Below are 17,451 nucleotides of genomic sequence, written 5' to 3' on the forward strand. Positions count from 1 at the left end.
TAATTCTCCTGTATCTTAACTTTTGAGAAGCACTTGTTACAAGGGAAGGTAGAAAGGGAAGGGGAGAACAGGCAAGAGGACCCATTAAATGGTTCTCTTCCCTAAAGCTCAGGGGATCTTCCCCAAACTAGCAGAAATGCTCTCATGGGGTGAGGAGCAAGATACAAAGCAGTCAAGGGGCAGGGGTAGCAAAAATAATTCTACCAGGAACTTTACTATTTCTCAGTGTTATCTGCATGCTCAAATATTAACATGAGTAACTGGTAAATATGCCAAGGATGCAAAAATGGATAAAACAGTTTAGAACAAGCTTTAGAAAATTCCAAGTCTACTTTTTATGTTCCCATGAGAAACAGTGGTCATTAAAAATAAACCAAGACATTTAAACTGAAAAACAATCAGCTTGTTAAATATTCTTCCACCCCTGCCTTTCTCTAGCTGGTCGGTTAAGTGAATGATGGCCTGTGGGAAAATCCAGTCACAGGACCCACCACTGCCTAAGCCTTGGGGCCTATTGGCAGACGCTTCACCCCTTGCTCTCCTCAGCTGCCGCCTCCTCTCCCTCTGCCCCCACTCTCCTTGAGTAGCTGATCCAGAGGTTCTACTCCCGCTCCCTTCTTCATGTCCATTGCCACAATGACCTCAGTGCATTTTTCTTTTAGTACCAAAACACTGTTTATTTTAGAGCCAGTCTTCCGAATAAGGCAGGTGAGCAAATAACTGGATGTGTGGGGTAGGGACACACTGCATGAATTCCATCTAGACAGGTGTTTAAATTACAGGGGGGAATAAATACAGGTGATGGATTGAAAGGGGTTAGGAGAACACAGATAGGGAGGCCAATTTCCGGCGGCTTGCCTGCCCAAGTGTTACTGCTCATTACTGCTGTTTGCTAAAAGTAGTGCTGCTACCAGTGCTATAATTAAAATATGATGGTACTGCCCTGATAGCTTCTCTGAATATACACCCACCACCCATCCAAACTCATAACCTTTTGATATCCTAAGAGTATCTGAGGCCAGGCCTATCTAGATCACTGTTGCTCTAGTTGGGGCACACAAGAAAAGCTGCAGTACTGAATGCTCAAAAGAAGTCCAAAGCTCCAATATATTTCAGTAAATATTTATTGTGTTGCCTGGTATAGGCAAGGCCTTGGGTAAAGTCCTAAGGACATACACAGACTAAAATGTGGTCCCTGCCCTCAAGCCATGAAGGAATTGGTAATTTAGTGAGACAAGACACCTAGATAAAGATAATTATGGCCTCCAGAATGTGCTAACTGCCATAATAAAGTACTCAAGAAATTCAAAGAAGGTGTCTGAATTGGGCCTAAAAGCAGAGGTGGAAGGACTGGTGTGTGTAGGGGTGGTGGTGGTTCCTAAGTGAGAAGAAAAAGCCTAAGCAAAAATGCAGAGGCAGATAAGCAGAAGAACATCTGAGACAGAAAGTAATTTAGTTAAAATTTAGAGCTTGAGGAGGTCCTTGAAAGCCAGGCTAAAGACCCTGCTCTTGATCTAGTAGACAATAGTTAGCTTGCTCAAGGGTTCTGATAGAGCAGTGTTATGTCAGAACTGTGGTATAAGTGGATAAATCTAGTGCTGTTCTGTAGAACTGGGCTGAAAGGGGCTAATAGGGCAAGTGTACACCAATTGAGAGTCACAACAGTCAGGCAAGAGGTAATAAGGCTGGGATGCAGGGCACACTAATGCTGGTCTCCCTGCATTTCCCTCCTAGGCTAATGAAGCTGCTGGGCCTTGGAACTAGAGAACTGCATTTCTAATCTGATGATAAAAGCTCTTGAGTTCATGTGGTGATTGCTCGTATTTTGTTTTTGGAGTAAGCCCTCTGTTGGATTACATCTTCTCATGCAACTGGTAGGACAAGATGGCACTGCCTGCTCTTTAAGAAGGGAAGATCAAAGAGTTGGTATTTGAGGCCAGCTTTGTTCCAGGGCCTTATGGGAAAACAATTTCCTTAGATTTATCTTTCCATGCCTCTCTCCAACAGTAAATGGTATGAGGCCCAAGATTAGGGGATGAGTCTGGGGGAACTGTGCCAGGAGTACAACTTGATGGCTGGGGGTTAGGCCTTAGGCCTGGTGGCTCAAAGACCACTTTGGATCATATACTAGCTAGCCCAAGTCACCAAAGCTAGAAATTCCACTCAGGATTTTGGAGCCAAAAATCTTATAGTAATCTGGCCTGGCAGACCCTCTCTGAGCATCTTCTCCCGAATCTCAAGGTAGCGACTATGGAATCTTGGGTTCCAGCCACAGTTCTTTATGAATCAGTGTCTAATGATGATTTGCGCAGTAACTTCCAGCTCTATTATGGAACCACAAAATGAAACAAACTGACATTTAAGGATGGTGAGGGTTTTAGGAGATGTTTGAAAAGACAACACAGGTAATGAAAAATAAGATGCCAGTATCCAACATGAGACCTGGCACCCTCCAACAGATCAGTCATAAGCTGGCCATCTGCTTCTGTGTATGCCTGTGCGATCTAGTCCCTGAAGGACAAGACACTCTCTACTCATAACAGACCACAGAATTCTACATATTTATAGATATGGTTTGTCTACAAATGCAGTGGTAACAACTGTCAGCTGCCTGGGCCTTGAGGATTTTCATGTGAATTTCACCTTTCTTAACACAGTATCAAGGTTTATCATTGCTGCCTAGGAAAACAAAACCAGTGAACATATATACAGCTATGCCAGGAGAGACAGGAAATTTCCCCCAACCAGCTTATTCAGTTTTTTATCATTGGCCCTAGGAAGGTCCTTAAAACACTTCAGCACAGCAGGATCCTGAAATCTTGTTGCTTTACACTTTGCTTCCTAATGTCAAATTATTTTTCATAAAAGATCTCCCTCAGCTGTAAAGGATTCCTGCCATAAAACTGCTTCAAGAGCATAGCAGTTGAAGAGCTTCATGCCTGTTCATGTTGTATTGTAACTGCAGGTTTATTTGCCTATCTTGCCCCACAAACTACATGCTCCTTTAAGACAGGGACTGTACCTAATTTACTGTCATATCCCTAGATCATAGCCCAGTATGCATAAAAGCATTTATATAGTAAATGAAGTGGGTTCCATCTACTCCCAAATAGACACACACACATGCTCATACCCTGCCTCAGCTACTTTCAACAGTGAGTAGAAAAATGATTGTCACTGTAAGGCTAGCAAGGAAATTAAAGGTTCCAAATTACCTCTTTTTGCAAATACCACAAGGGAGGAACTGCTCTGGAATAAGGGGAAATAAAATCATCAGTGCCTAAAATAGAAATACCATTTGACCCAGGAATTCCTCTCCTAGGAATTTACCCAAAGAAAACAAGTTCTCAGATTCAAAAAGACATATGCACCCATATGTTTACTGCAGCACTATTTACAATAGCCAAGATATAGAAGCAACCTAAGTGTCCAACAGTAGATGAATGGATAAGAAGAAGTGGTACATATACACAATGGAATATTATTCAGCCATAAGAAGAAAGCAAAATCTTACCATTTGCAACATGGATGGAGCTAGAGGGTATTACGCTCAATGAAATAAGCCAGGCAGAGAAAGACAAGTACCAAATGATTTCCCTCATTTGTGGAGTATAACAACAAAGCAAAACTGAAGGAACAAAACAGCAGCAAACTCACAGACTCCAAGAAGGGACTAGTGGTTACCAAAGGGGAGGAGTGAGGGAGGGTGGGTAGGGCGAGAGGGAGAAGGGCATTGAGGGATATTATGATTGGTGCACATGGTGTGAGGGGGGTCATGGGGAAGACAGTGTAGCACAGAGAAGAAAAGTAGTGACTCTGTGGTATCTTGCTACACTGATGGACAGGGACTTCAATGGGGTATGGGGGGGACTTGATAATATGGGTGAATGTAGTAACCACAATGTTTTTCATGTGAAACCTTCATAAGTGTGTACATCAATGATACCTTAATAATAAAAAAAAATCATCAGTGCCTAGAGTGAGAGATAAGTGTTGCTCTTGCTAGTGCCCTACATCATTTTAGAGATGATTTCTGCCTGCTCTTTAAGCCTTGGGCAAGATTCTCAAATGGGTGAAATAACAGCTTTGACATACAGATTTTGTTCCTTGTCTGCACAATGTATATACTGTACTTGCTTCTTCTTCTTGGCACCAAAACTGCAACAGGCAGTTGAGTCCCATTTGAGATTCATTTAGTTTCACTAAGGCTGTTTGCAAATTTCATGTTTCTTATTTATCAACATGGAGATGAAAATTCAACATTAAAGAATTAATAATAGATTAATGAGTACGCAAATCAGTGGCACAGCATTCCCAAAGCAGCTTAAAGTCTTGGCATAGCTCAATTTCCTCATGATAGACGGTCCATAAAATCTTAGACAAATCTTGTCTGATGAGGTCTAGTGATTGGGTTCACTAGAGTATTTCATTAATCCAACAAATGTTTATCAGACATCTACTTTGTGGCATTCTTTTGAGCATAAGGATAGAACAATGAAAAAAAATACTTGGCCTCACAGAGATTACAGCTTACTGGGGGGATATCACAGAAATACATAAAGCATGTGTAAAGCAAAATGGTCACAAATTTAAAGCAATCATTTTTGGCCAAATTACTGATATTAATGGCCATTTGCTACCTCAAAGTTTTCAGAGATTCTTAACTTTGAGACCATGGATCCACTAGGCATCCATGCTTCTCTTGAAGCATAGTTGTGGGGGTGTCTAGGAACTGTCTAGGAACCCTCTGAAATTAATGCAGGTTTCTAAGTTTGAGCATGCAATTTTTTTTTCAGGAGAAAGAATATAGCCTTTATTCAATTCTCAAAGGGATCTTTGACTCCAATAAGATTAATAATCACTCAGACTGTTGTGAAGATAAATTTGTCTAAATCTACATTCATACTGCGCTCAGAACTACACCGATATCTTGAGAATAATGTTCTCTGTGTCATTCATATAAAAAGGCTCATCAGAATATGACTGGATCAATTGAGCATGGCATGGTCACTTCATTCCCCGACCATGGGGTTCTGAATGATATGGAATACAGAAACGCAGTGGCTAGTCCTTCTGATTGGTTTTGGTGTATGTTGCTGGAACAAAAGGCAATCCTTGAATAGGAAACACCAGCAGACCAAGATCTGATCCACTCAGAAGAAAAGGAAAACCAAGTGTCAGCTGTGCACTTGTTCCAAATTTTCAACACTGGAGAAATATTAGAGAATATAGTCTATTCTCTATAGTCAAGAAGATGAAAGGAATCATCCTTAAACATATACTTTTTAACCATTCTTCAAAGGTACTTCCTGATCATGCATTACATCATTAGCCAGAACAACCAATGTTTTAAGCTGCAACAACCAACAAGTTTTAAGGGGGTTTCAACTCCTTTATGAATCCTGGATGCTGATAAATGAACCTTGAGAAATTTATACTCTAATCACCATGAAATAAGAGGAGTAATATTATTCAAATTTTAAAAGGGCTTAGGAAAAGTGGGGAAATCTCTGCAGTTCTGATATATTAGCACTATATTCTCTTGTCAGATCTTCCCTCCCTGTTGAACATTACCATTTACATAACAGACATACATGTATATATACTTTAGTGTTCCAAAATGCAGGAGTTCCAGATCAAGATTTGCCAGAGACATTCCTGGGAAACCTAACAAAATGGCCATATTACTTTGTAGTATTTCCAATTCAAACATTCAGTTTTTGTGCATCAGTGGGGGCTGCCACTGCCATGATAAATAGATCCAATCTTATTGCATCTCTGGGGATTAAAAAGGCTGAATTTTGCCTGTTCAAACGATCAGCTTATTTCACCATAAAATAATCTGATGAAGAGTTCATTCAACAAATTACTGATAATCAAAATAGAGCCACTTCTCAACCTGCTTTGGGGAGCAGAAAATCATTTCTAATCATCCCAACAGGAAGTTCAGTTCCTTCCCTCTCTCTGTAGGCTCAAGCACAGGCTTGGCTATAAGTCTGAAGCAGTGTTGAGCTCCGTCATTTCAGTCTGATGAGAGGTAAGAGTCCTGATTCAAACAGGAGTCAGAAAAGAGTCAAGAGTCAGACAGATGTGAGTTTTAGTCCTGGTTCAATCACTTACCATTTGTGTGACCTTAGCAGAGTCACTTATTCTTTTAGCTTCTTTCTTCATCTATGAAAAATAAGTATCTTCCTCATTGAGTTAGAGACAGAGTGCACATAAAATGCTAGGGACAGTACCTGGTACAAAGTAGATATTCAATTAATGTCAGCTGCTTTAAAATGAAAGGCAGGTGTGGTATTGTCAGTGAAAAAAAAATGGAAGAGCAATAATTTAAAAAAATGAAGACAGAAACCAACAAAGCACAAAATAGAAATTCTTTTCAATTTAGCGTGTGATAAGTGCCTAACCAAGTGCAATGGTGCTCTGCTAGGCGATGGGTTAGAAAGAACTGCCACCAAGTTGTTTATAACTCAACAGGAAAGGAGAGTTGCAAAGTAACTTAACAGATTTATGATAGAGAGTGACTAATGGAAGGGCTAGAGCGCTGAGAATGGAAAAATGACTTCTAGGGCAGCAGAGAATTCATTCATTCATTTATTTAAAAACTATGTATTAAGCATATACTATATCCCAGGCTGGAAAAAAACTGGTGAAAAAATGGATATGGGCACCATTCTCAATTGAGTATATTATCATCCAGTAGAATCAGCACATTTACTGAGTACTACCCATGAGTAAGGTTCTGAGGCAGCAAAGGACACTGACCCCAAAGAGCTCACTGTCTATTGAAAGAGACAGCTATCTGGAAATACACAGTGTGATGAGTTTTGAAATGGCACACATACAAGGGCAGTAGCAACTTCACTGAGAGTGGATGGATGCATGAGGTCAGACATGGTGACTGGGAAACACGTGCCATGAGAAGACAGCATACACTAAGGCATAGAGGCTAACAGAAATTCTGGGTGAGCTGCACAAAAACACGTGTGATGGTAGGGAGACAGGCTGGAGAAGGAGCCTGGAGCCAGATTCTAAATAAAGGCTTTGAATAACATTTAAAAGCTTGACCTTCACATTGTAGATAACAGGAAGTCCCTTTGAGGTTCATGAGTTAGAGGAGACTTATTATCAGACTTGGGATTTAGAAAGGTTCCTTTAGAGCAAAGCCTAGGGTGAACAGAAGGAGACTGGATGGGAGACCATTTAAGAGGTAATTGCAGCTGTCCAGCTGAGAGATAATTAAGGCCTTAAGCAGGACAGCAGATGTGAGAGTGAAACAAGAGTATCAGAGACATTGTAGAGTCAGAATCAACAAGGCTTGGCAATTGCTTAGACATAGAATGAGGAAGCAAAGAGACAGTGATTAATCCCCAGGAGAATTACGGTGTCATCAATACAGAGAGAACAACAAATAGGTTTTAGATACATTGAATATTTTAAAAAAATATGTTCAAAATATGTTGAATATTTTGGATGTTGGTAATATAGTTAGGTAGAAATGTCTAGCAAGCAGTTGGAAATTTGGACCTGGCACTTAGCAAAGAGGTTCAAACTAAAGATGCCTATTTGGGAGAAATCCACAGACCAGTACCAAATAAAGCTATGGCAAGAGAAAATTTACCCAAGGGGAAATTATAGAGAAGAAAAATAAAACAGTGTGGCTGCACCCTGGAATTCAGATATATGCAGGACACCTGTAAGAAGCAGGGAGGAGCAGGTGCCAGGCATCACCCTGCATGCTTTAACCAGAGTGCGACCCTGCTGCATCAGCTCCGCATATTCGAGGTCTATATACCTGAGGCTTTTTTAAAAAATGGTGAAAATGGAATCTACTTTTCAGGGGAAAGAGGAGGTTGAGCTCTTAGAATTGCTGAAGGGCTGGATAAGCTAAGAAAAGTTTTCAAGTAGGAGGTGGTCAATAATAGTGCCATATGCTAAAGACGAATGAGGATTAAAAATAGGTGACCAAAGCTGGCAATTCCAAGGTCATCAGCGACCTCTGAGAGACAGTTGGACAAAATGGTAAGCGTGAAAGCCAGACAGCAAGAGTAAGTGTGGAGGGAACTGGGGAGGTGGTACTAGAGGCAGCAAGGGTATATTATTGTGAAAGAAGTTTGGACATACAGGGAAGACAAGAGCTTAGGGGGATGGCAGGGCAAAAGAAAGGTTGTTTCAGAACAAGAGACCATACAGTAGAGCCCAAGCAACTAAGGAAAACTGGGGGTTTAAAGACTGGAGAGGCATAGAAGAGCTAGGGAATCTGACAGGCTCAATTGGAACTAAATCCAAGAGCAGGGAAGCACAAGGAGCCAGGAGGAGAATAAATCTTGAATTAGTCTAAAACCACCCCATTTTACAGAAAAGAAAATCAAGGCACAGGGTGCAACTTGTCCAAGGTCCTACTGACTTACGAGTAATGTAAATAATACAAAAAAGCACAGCTCTTTCTTCCCAGAAAGAATATAGAACCAAAGAAGCTAGACTTGGAAAACTACCACCACATCAGAACACACATGTGCAATAGCTCAAATGTGTGCAGATACACTTAGGGGGCGGATAGAGTTTCTGGTGCCAAACGCCCAGGCTCGTGATAAACTGTCTGCCCCAATCCTAGAGAACATGGGTAGTCATCTCAAAAATGTAGCTCCCACTCAGCCAAATTCACCTTCAAATTAGAATTTTTGAAATTCAGATTCACTCAAGGTCCCCCGTGGACCCTGAGGAAATGAGTCTGACTACAGTGGTAGCTGCTGAAGCAAAAGCAATAAAGAATTCCTTTGCTTATGAATGAGTGAGAATGAATGAGTAACTGGTGTGAACCAAACATTCTATAGCTCAGGACATGCCCTTCTTTAGGACTAAGAAGTTAAGTGTCAGGGTTAGGAGCAAAAAATGAAACAAATTGAGTGGTTTTCTTTTCTACTCTCCATCTAAATGAAAAATGTGAGAAGCAAAAAGTGTTTCCTCCCTCCTATGTATCTGTCAGCACATTTCCAGAGGTCTGGCCACATCCCGGGCACTGGCTGGCTGGGGAACAGAGACTGACGCAGCATATTCGTTCAAGTCGGAGCCCTCGCCTGGGTGGTCTGCTGTCATTCCTCTGATTAAACTCCCAGGCTGGAAGAGCTGGAGCTGCTCCTAATGATAGCTGGGTCCTGAGATCTCACACTCGCCTGCACAGAGAGGGCCAGTGCTCCCTCTGATTCCCTGCCTCCCACTCGCCACCACAAATCTGGGTTAATTCACCACATTCTTCTGTTCACCAAGCAGTAAGCACAAAGCTGTGGTTGTAAAGCACACCTCTCCCAGCATGGAGTGAGATAGTGAGACCTCACACAGAAGCGCCACTCTAGCACCCTGTCAGCTACCATGGGCCAAAGTTGCTTCTAGAAAACCCTGCTTGCAGGGATGTACACATTGATTTCCCAACAGCTCCCATCCCCAAAAGATAACTAGCCTCTCATGTGCCAAGGGAAAGACCTAAATTTGACCTGCTCCTGCTTGAATTTGTAAGGTAGTTGTCGAATAACCATATATTAAGAACGTTGTCTCTTTATATTTCAAGCACACAAGGGCTGGCACAAACATTTCTGAAGCAGCCACTTTGTGGGGCAGAGAAAGTCTGCTCCTCTTACATGTTCTAGACCATAAACAGAGTTAAACCTCACCCGAAATAGTGAAAGTAACTACAAGGCAAGTGAAATTGTTTTCAGCCATACAAATTCGTAAGAATTGAGCCACAGAGTACTGTTTACTTTTGGCTAAATTCACTGCTCCTCAGCATCTTCACCAGAGACCCGGGAGAAAAAAGGGGTGACACCGCCTCATTGTCCAATCCATCCTCTTCCCAGCTACCTGAGTGATCCATCTAAAAGGCAGGCCGACTATGTCTCTGCAGCTCCCTGTCACCCATAAGATACAGGGTGCGTTCCTTCACAGGGCACTCAAAGCTCTCTCTGAATCAGCACTCGCCTTCTCGTCCAGCTTCCATCCTACCTGTTCCCTGCTGACTCCCTGTCCACCAATACCACTAGCCAGCTTGCTTGCTGTTTGCCCACATTCACATGTGCCCAATTTTATTCTGGAGGCTGCGCTACCCCACTTCTTCGCCCGCTCGCCTGCCTACTTTAAGATTCTGTTTAGGAGTCATCTCTTCCAAGAAGGCTGCTTTGGCCTTCTTCTCACTCCCACCCGCAGGCTGGGTTAGGAACCCCTTTTGGTGGTTTTGTATTCCCTAGAAATAGCCCTGATATGCATATTCCATGCCAGTGCTATCATGTGTTTATGCGGCTGGCACCCTTTCTAGACTGTGGTTACTTCATGCCACGGACTATGCCCCCCCGTGGCTTAGTACCAAAGACTGAGATACTTTTAAGAGCTTAAGAAAATGTTTTTGAATGAATAAATTCAAACATTTGAATAAAAATTTTTATGGAGAATGCCACTAAAAGGTTTAATGGGCTGTAAATTTGAAATTAGAGATAAAATCTTTTTTCTAAACTACCCAAGGATTTCAATTTTTTATGTTCATTTTCCAAAATAGCACAAATAATTCAAAACCTTCATTCCTTATTCAGCAGAGTGTCTCTTAACACCTTGCCCAGAAAAGCAATGTGAAGATATATCATTGTAAATGAGATGTAATTAGAGCAAAACTCAGAGGAAAATTCATAGCTTTAAATACAGTGAAAAACAAGAATGAGTGGAAATAAAGTTCCCAACTGAAGAAACTGGGAGGAAATCACAAAATAAAGCTAAGAAAACCAGAAGGAAGGAAATAAGTAAAGATAAAACAGGAAAATAACCAATCAGAAACCAGTAAAACAACAGGATGGTAAGTAGATAGAGAATTACCAAAAAAAGGGAAGGGAGAAAGAAAATATTTACTAACGCTAGCGGATATATGAAAGAAGAAAATAAAACACAAAATAGAAATTGAAAATGAGGGAATAAAAGGAAAGAGGAAATAAAAGCACCTAAAGGGATTATTAGACACAAAATTGTCTCTGATGAAACTCAGTTGAAGGTTTCACACCCCAAGTTCAAAGAGCAGCATAGAACTCCCACACTTTGTTTAAATGCCCACCTCGCATGGGACAGTGGCAGTGTCACTTGCCTCAGTAAGAAACTATGGCAACTTTTTTTCAAATATAGCTAGGAAAAAAGGAAATGGCTAGTAAACAAATGTACTGGAGCCTATATTAAGCCATTAGAACATATTGTTATTTACCAGAAAAAGAATAGTAGAAGAATTTTGCAAATTCCAAATTAAGGAATTACTTTCTCTGAGGGGAAGACGCCAAACAACACAGAGAACTGAGCTTTCAATAACAACATTCCTTTTGGAACACTGTACATTATCCAAGAGCTTAACTTTTTCAAATCAAATCAGAAATCATTTATTATTGAAAGCCTTTTAAGGTTGAAACAACAATACTTTCCAAGTGTATGGCATTTAGACCTTACAAAGAGGTTTTTTGCATACTATCCTCATGACCCTGTTGTATTTTCCCCATCAACAAATAAAGAGCCTGAGGTTGACAGAAGTTAAGTGAATTACCCATGATCACACAGATAGTCAGTGGCAGAAGAAGGCAAGTCTTTAGTGGCTAATCCAGCACTTCCCACCACTTCACCCTGCTTACTACACACTACAGCATCTCCCTCAGCACTGTGCCAAGGCACTAAGCACCCTCTTATCAGGACTCTGAAAGTTAAGACTGACATCTATTAGCAAGCTCAGATGCCTACAAATAGGAGTCTGATGGATTTTTAATTCCCTGAAGTTCTTCTTAGATGAGCAAGATGGACTGAAGGGGAATGACTTTCCATTTAGGGTACAACCACCTAGGATTCCCAAAGGATCAGGATCCTGCCATTTTGCAAGCTTTGCAGTCTATCCAATGAGAGGAATTGAAAACTATGTGAACACTAATATTGGCTATGCTTTTTTACTATGATTGCAGAGAAAGTTCTCTAATGTCTTGGTGCTTCTGGCTGCTCATTTGTAAGTTAGAATCACATACTCTCTTCAGTTACCCAGTGAAAAAAGTATAGCACATCACCGGCCTCTTCCTTCCTCATAGCCACTTCCCACTTCAAAATCCCTCCCCATTCTACCATGTCTGTGATACTCTATTCCTTCTTCCCATCATTCTACCACTAACTATCTAACTCCCTTCAAGTCTCATCACTGCCCTTGTAAGAGTGTTTGCTTCCTATTTCACAGGCCTCCTTATCTACTTCCTTCAAATGTTTGGGGACTTGGGTGAAAAGACTGATTACATCCTCACACACTGGGTGAAGGAGAAGTAGAGCTAAGGCTTACCTTTAATTTTATACAGAGGAGGGCACCACCAGGGAGCAGTGTGTTGCCTACTTTTAACATGGGCTTGAAGTAATTTTCAGCTTCACTTTTTTCTAGACTTGGTTGTCATTACAGAGTTGCCACCAATTAGGAAATTTGACAAAACAGACAAATAGCAAAATATAAGTGTGGAGTTCAATTACAACCATTTCTTTGGAGGACTTTGATGTTACTTCGTATTAAGGAAAGGAGATGATACGGTTTCTACTTCCAGTTAAATACCATGAAGAGAATCAACAAGGAGGGCAAAAAGAAAAGTTCTTGTAAGTTTCATCTAACTTCACTGTGTTGTAAGCCTGTTATTATATATATTACATAAAGTTTCCAAATCCTAGTATCTATTTCCATCCAGCCAGCTTCCAGATGACCTTGATTACATCACTTCTTTCAACCTCAGTTTCCCCATCTGTGTTGGGTAAGGGTGTATTGACATAGTTCATTAATCAGTACCCATAAAACATCCTGAGCTGAAAGGTGGTTCAGGGAAAAAAAAAAGAAGAATGAAAGAAAGGAAGAAAAAGTAAAAGGCAATGTTAGGGCATTCTGGCAAAAAGATTTATAAGACTAGAACTCCCTGGAAAATTTTACCAAAGCAAGCAGAGTCCTTTAAAATACATATTTGCAGCTGAACATTCAAGTCTGTTTATCCATGAAATAAGTGCACGAGAGTGAGTAGCAGACTTGCTTTTTAATAACTGTAACAGAAATTCATTCCCTTTAAAGTTGAAGAACATTTTCATTCTTGGGCTCAAAACCAACTAATACTCAACAGGCATCAGGATGTGGGAATCAATAAAGACAGGGAAGGACAGAGCAAGTACCCTGTGTTAATCCTATCCTCGGGTCCACAGAGCTCTCTGGCTCCCCAAACGATGCATACCTGCTGGGTGAGGAGACTGATGGGAGTGGATGGAGAATACTGCCTTGCTGCCTGCTTCTCAGCCAGCCGCTGAAGTTCCGCTGTCACCATACTTTGGTCGTACCATTTGCTGTATGAAGAGCCATCTTCCCCTTCTTTTTGTGTTTTGGCTGCTCCTGAATGCTGCTTGCTCAGATAGCATGAACCTGCTAAAAAAAAGGAAAAGTTTTCACCCACTTAGGAAATATCCCTGAAAACCTTAGGAGGATGACCAAAAAACCTCAGCTAACAGACACTTCACTGAATCCTAGCGCTGACAACATAATGAGCAATAGACTGTCTTCAAATGCTCCCAAAAAAGATAAATAAATAAAATATTTACCATACCCTAGAAACTTCCTACTGCCAAATTGTCACATGCACTTATTAATGTGTTTCTGCTTACTATGAAAGCTTCACAAAGAAGAATTTTCACCATATTTAGTAAGGAACAACCAATCCTAGAATTTACTAATCTTGATGAATAGATACTGTGGCTTTGAAACTCATTATATATAATTCTTCCTTTCTTTGTTATGTGACAGTACTTCTCAATAGTCTGCGGCATTCATTGTCATATCATCCACAATCCCTCTTACAAGGCTCAAGTGGATAATAAGGGACATAGGGATAAAAGCAGAACTGAGCATATTTAGAAAAACAGCAATAATATTATCAAATGACTGGTTTTCCTTTCAGACTTAAATTTTCCTTTCAATAGTATCAGACAGTTCTATTACTTCTGAGCACTGAAATTCTGGCAAAAAGAAATTAAATACAAAGTCAAGGCTCATATGTTTTCTATATAAAAGCACCACATCTCATTGAAAAGAAAGAAACCCAGGAAAGTAGAAACATTAAAATGAGTTTTCTGTTTGTCTTATTAATGCTTAAAAAACTGTGATCATTCTGTATAAACAATTTGGTGACACCACTTTAAAAAAAAACCGTTAACTTTCTCATGTTTATCATGTGTACTCACAAAATATTATTTATAATAGATGTACAAATTACGAAGCATTTTATAATAAACTTACAACCCAAGAACCACATTGCCAATTAATGTGCATTAACCCATGTGCCCCTCCCCATCCTTTATCGCCCCTTTTCATTCCCATCCTTTTAAAATATATAGTTTTATATTATATATTTATGTGCGTGCTTGTGTATGTATTCAGACAAAATACTAGTTAATTTTTCTTGTTTTTGAGTTTTACAAAAATGGTATCTTACTGTAGTAGCTTCTTGGAACTTGCTTTTGTTATTCAATATTATATATCCAAGATTCATGCTTCCTAAGTATAGCAAAAATTCATTAATTTTATCTGCTTCTCAGCATTCTAGTTTGCAAGTACACGACAGCTTATTTTTCTAGTCTTGTCGCCACCATGGGTATTTTGGTTATTTCAAGCTTATTGCTATTATGAACAGTGCAGCTGTGAACACTCTTGCAAACATCTCCTGGTGCACATGTGGAAAAACTCTGATGTATATGCCTAGGAGGGGGATTGTAGGGTTGCAGGGTAGATCAATTTTCATGTTTATGTGATAATACCAAAGTGGTATTTTTACACACAAAATATAAGAGTTCTTGCTGATTTTCCACTTCCCCTCCAACACAGTATTGTCAATATCTTAATTGTGCCATTTTTTAAGAGGGAGTAAAATTGCATTGTAGACTTCATTTACATCTATCTGATGATAATGATGTTGAGTTTATGTTACTTCTTTTCTGATATCACTCATTTTTCTTTGTGTTGTCTTCTTATTGACATATAAGAATTTTGCTTGTTTTTACTTTTGCTTCCTACTCTAGATCTTAAAGATGATTTTCTTTTTATTCTAGAAGTTTTAAGTTTTGCATCTGAAATTGATTTTATGCATAGTGTGAGACAGGATCTTATTTCACTTTTGCCTGTACAGAGAATGGGTTATCCCAGCACCATTCACTGAAACACCCCTCCTTTTCCATCATCTACAATGCCATCTCTGTCATATATCCAAGTCCCCTCTTTGTATTAAGTCTTAATAAAGGTCACTTCACCTTATTTTTCTTCTTTAGTAGGTTCTTACTATTGGTGGCCTTTCGTCTTTCCATTATCACTTTAGGATAGGCTTATCAAATAAAACAATTGCCCTGCTGAGATTTTGGTTGGAATTGAATTGAATCCAGGGATCAAATTTGCTGAAAACTGAAACATTTATGATATATCTGCAAATAAGTAAATTTTACTTCCTCCTTTTTCATCCTCACACTTTTGAACTCCTTGTCTTACTAGGCTGGTTCTGACCCCAGTGAAACACTGAAGAGAAGCCTTGTTAGAGGCATTCTTCTCTTGCTTCAAACATTAAAGGGAATGCTTTCAACATTTCCCCATTTACACTGATACCTCCTGTAGGATTCTGGCAGATCCCCTTTCAGGTTAAAAGGTTTTTTCTTTTCTTCCTTGTATGCTGAGAGTTACTATCATGAATGAGTGTAGAATTTCATCAGATTCTTTTTCTGCATCTACCAAGGTGATGAATAAGGTTTTTCTCCTTTAATTTGTTGATGTGGCAGATACCATTTGCAGACTCCTAATGCTAAGTCCCTCCTGGGTTCCTTAGATAAACTTGCTCATGGTGTCCCACCTCTTTCATAAATTGCTAGATTTGTCTGGATTATATTTTGAGTAAAATTTTTGTATTTAATAAACAAACACAATTACTTGAGGATTACTGTCTGTCTCTTTAGCCATTCTCTAAGAGAGTTTAAGATTGGAATTATCTGCCCCTTGCAGGACAGTTAGAACTTTATAAAACTATCTGGGCTTCATTTTTTTGTGAGAAATTTTTAACTACTGTATCAATTATTTTAGTACTTACAAGACTATTCAAGCTTTCTTCATTTTGAATCATTTTACTTGTTATACCTTCATAGGTGTTTGTCCATTTTATGTAAGTTTTTTATTTTATTGGCATCAAATGGTTAACAGTATTCTATTATTTTTGTTACCTATGCTGTACTTGTATTTTCTGTCTGTTTTCCCATTCCTTATATTATTAACCCATGTCTTCTCTCTCTTCTTGATTGGTCTCACCAGAGGTTTGTCCATCTTACTAAGCTTTTCAAACAACTTTTGGCTTTGATACTCTCTACTGTGCTTTATTTTTGAATTCTGTGAATTTTGCTCTTACCTTTATTAAGGTTTATGATATTGTTTTTATAATGTCAGAAATAAAATACTTAGCACATTCATTTTCAGCCTTTCTTCTTTTCAAATATAAGTATTTAAAGCAGCAAATTATCCCCTAAATACTTTTATTGCTCTCCACACATTTGGACATGCAGTTTTGCATTATCATTCAATTCTAATGCTTTTAAATTTATTTCCACTATGATTTCCTCTTTGACTCCTTTTAATTTTGGAATACATGAGGATTTGTTATATAGCTTTTTGTTATTGGCATTCAATTTAACGGCAGTATGGAGACAGAATGTGGCTGTCTGATACCAGTTCTTTGCAATTTGCTCTTAGTTTATGATGTAGACATAACTGGTGTTTATAAATATACCATATGTGCCTGAGGTGTTTTCTCTAATTATTTCATATACAGTTCCACATACGATCTATACATAAAGCTAATCATCTTGTTCAAATTCTCTTTATCTTTGCTGATTTTTAAATATGTTTAGTCTATTAATAATTGATTTGAGTGGAAATCTCCCACTAACAGTGGATTTGTAGATTCCTCATGTAGTTGTATCGATTTTTATTTTATACATTTGGAAGTTATTTTATTAGGTATATTCAGAACTGTTTTATCTTTCTGCTGAACTGAACCTTTTGTCTTAAGTAATTGCTCTCTATATCTGTAAGTCTGCTACACCACCTTTTTTCTGGTTGGTATGTACAAGGCATTTCTTTTCTCATCCATTTACTTTTAACCATTCCATGCCCTTATCTTTGGGTGTATCTCTCTGGTAAACAGCATGTAGTTGGATTTTTAACAAATTAAACCTGCTCTCTTCTAGGCAAGTATATTTATTTGATTCTTTACATACTGTAACTTGGTTGACTATCTTTTCAATTTTCATTTCTGTTGCTTTTTCTAAGCTTCTTGCTTATATGCTCTTATTCTTATGCTTATGGGTGTTTTATTCCCCATTCAAACCATTTGTCTTCTTCTCAAAGGTTTAGAA

The 17,451-nt window shown here is 39.2% G+C and overlaps 1 protein-coding gene across 18 annotated transcripts in view; it reads right to left on the reverse strand.

Moving 5' to 3' along the window:
* TTLL5 (tubulin tyrosine ligase like 5) overlaps positions 1–17,451 on the reverse strand; it is a 414,761-nt gene that overhangs the window by 272,738 nt on the left and 124,572 nt on the right. For 17 of the 18 annotated variants that reach the window (XM_073242102.1, XM_073242099.1, XM_073242106.1 and 14 more), the window contains one exon: positions 13,251–13,438. In XM_073242102.1, coding sequence (XP_073098203.1) covers positions 13,251–13,438 — 188 coding nt within the window. The remainder of the gene's footprint in view (positions 1–13,250; positions 13,439–17,451) is intronic. The other variant, XM_037023549.2, reaches the window with a different exon arrangement.

This window comes from Manis javanica, chromosome 8 (assembly GCF_040802235.1).
Source record: "Manis javanica isolate MJ-LG chromosome 8, MJ_LKY, whole genome shotgun sequence".
Taxonomy (NCBI): domain Eukaryota; kingdom Metazoa; phylum Chordata; class Mammalia; order Pholidota; family Manidae; genus Manis; species Manis javanica.